The sequence below is a fragment of the Penaeus monodon genome, chromosome 22, assembly GCF_015228065.2.
Source record: "Penaeus monodon isolate SGIC_2016 chromosome 22, NSTDA_Pmon_1, whole genome shotgun sequence".
NCBI lineage: Eukaryota > Metazoa > Arthropoda > Malacostraca > Decapoda > Penaeidae > Penaeus > Penaeus monodon.
The window spans coordinates 6,717,116-6,718,204 of NC_051407.1; the positions used below are offsets into that span (position 1 = coordinate 6,717,116).

At 48.8% G+C, this 1,089-nt stretch overlaps 1 protein-coding gene across 1 annotated transcript in view; it reads right to left on the minus strand.

Moving 5' to 3' along the window:
* The window catches only part of LOC119587504 (ATP-dependent RNA helicase A-like), a 3,454-nt gene extending 2,475 nt beyond the window's left edge, over positions 1-979 (minus strand). Inside the window, exons 1-2 of the mRNA XM_037936230.1 lie at positions 968-979; positions 166-881 (exon numbers count right to left, since the gene is read on the minus strand). Of these exons, the coding sequence (XP_037792158.1) occupies positions 166-881; positions 968-979 (728 nt within the window). The remainder of the gene's footprint in view (positions 1-165; positions 882-967) is intronic.
* Between the last annotated feature and the right edge of the window lie 110 nt (positions 980-1,089).

The window sequence follows — 1,089 nt, forward strand, 5'->3', positions numbered from 1 at the left end:
TACATTTTTAATGAGAAGTCCTCATATAACACATATACTATTGTAATTACAGACAATAGAAACATAAAAACAGTTAATGCTCAAACATGTCGAAGCTGGAAACATATTTTGTATACTCTTCATGGACCACTATAAAGTGCGGAAGGCGCAGGAGGACTGTAATTTCCACCGCCGATACCACCACTTCCGCCTCCAAAACCACCTCCACTTCCGCCTCCAAAACCACCTCCACTTCCGCCTCCAAAACCATCACCGATGCCACCGCCAATACCGCCTCCAATACCACCTCCGAATCCGCCTCCAATACCACCTCCGAGTCCGCCTCCGATACCACCACCGAATCCGCCTCCGATACCACCACCAGCTCCTCCTCCACTGCCACCACCTCCCACAACCTGACCGCCACCTTGAGAGGCAGCACCAAGCGCTGTTTGTAGGTCTACTCCACCAGGAAGAGTCGGGTTCTCTCCTTCTGCGTAGTTCACGAAGAACACTTCGGGATCCGCTGGTGGTGGCGCTGGCACCTCGATCACTTGTTGACCTTGTTCCGACTGCTTGTTAAGGACGAACAAGACGTGTTGTTGCCTTGGAGGAGGAACGACGATGGGTTCTGGTCCTTGAGCACCATCAGGAAGTCTGACGAAAACAATATTTCGTTCGAGTTTAGGTTTTGGTACGTTCGCTGGCCGACTGGAAGAAGCTTGATTAGGTGGCACATCATACAAGAACACACGACTATTCACTTGAGGTGTGACGCAGCTACCGTCCACGTGTCGCACTTGTCCACCGCCACAACCGCCTGCGTTAAAGGATGGACCGGAGGGAGTCGGTAGGTTGTACCCCTGTGGGGCAGCAGATGCGGCAGCAACCAGTGCTAAGATCTTCAAGAAGAAAGAAAATTTTCTTAATATATACTGAAAACAAACCAAGAACATACTTCGTGACAGCATGAGATTGTATTACTTACTAGAAGCTTCATGCTGGTTGTCTATGACTTCCGATCAAGTGACGCCATATATATACTGACTGGTATTGCTCCTCCTACACGAAGTCTTTCCTTTCTCCTTTAATATACAAATCATTGTTGAA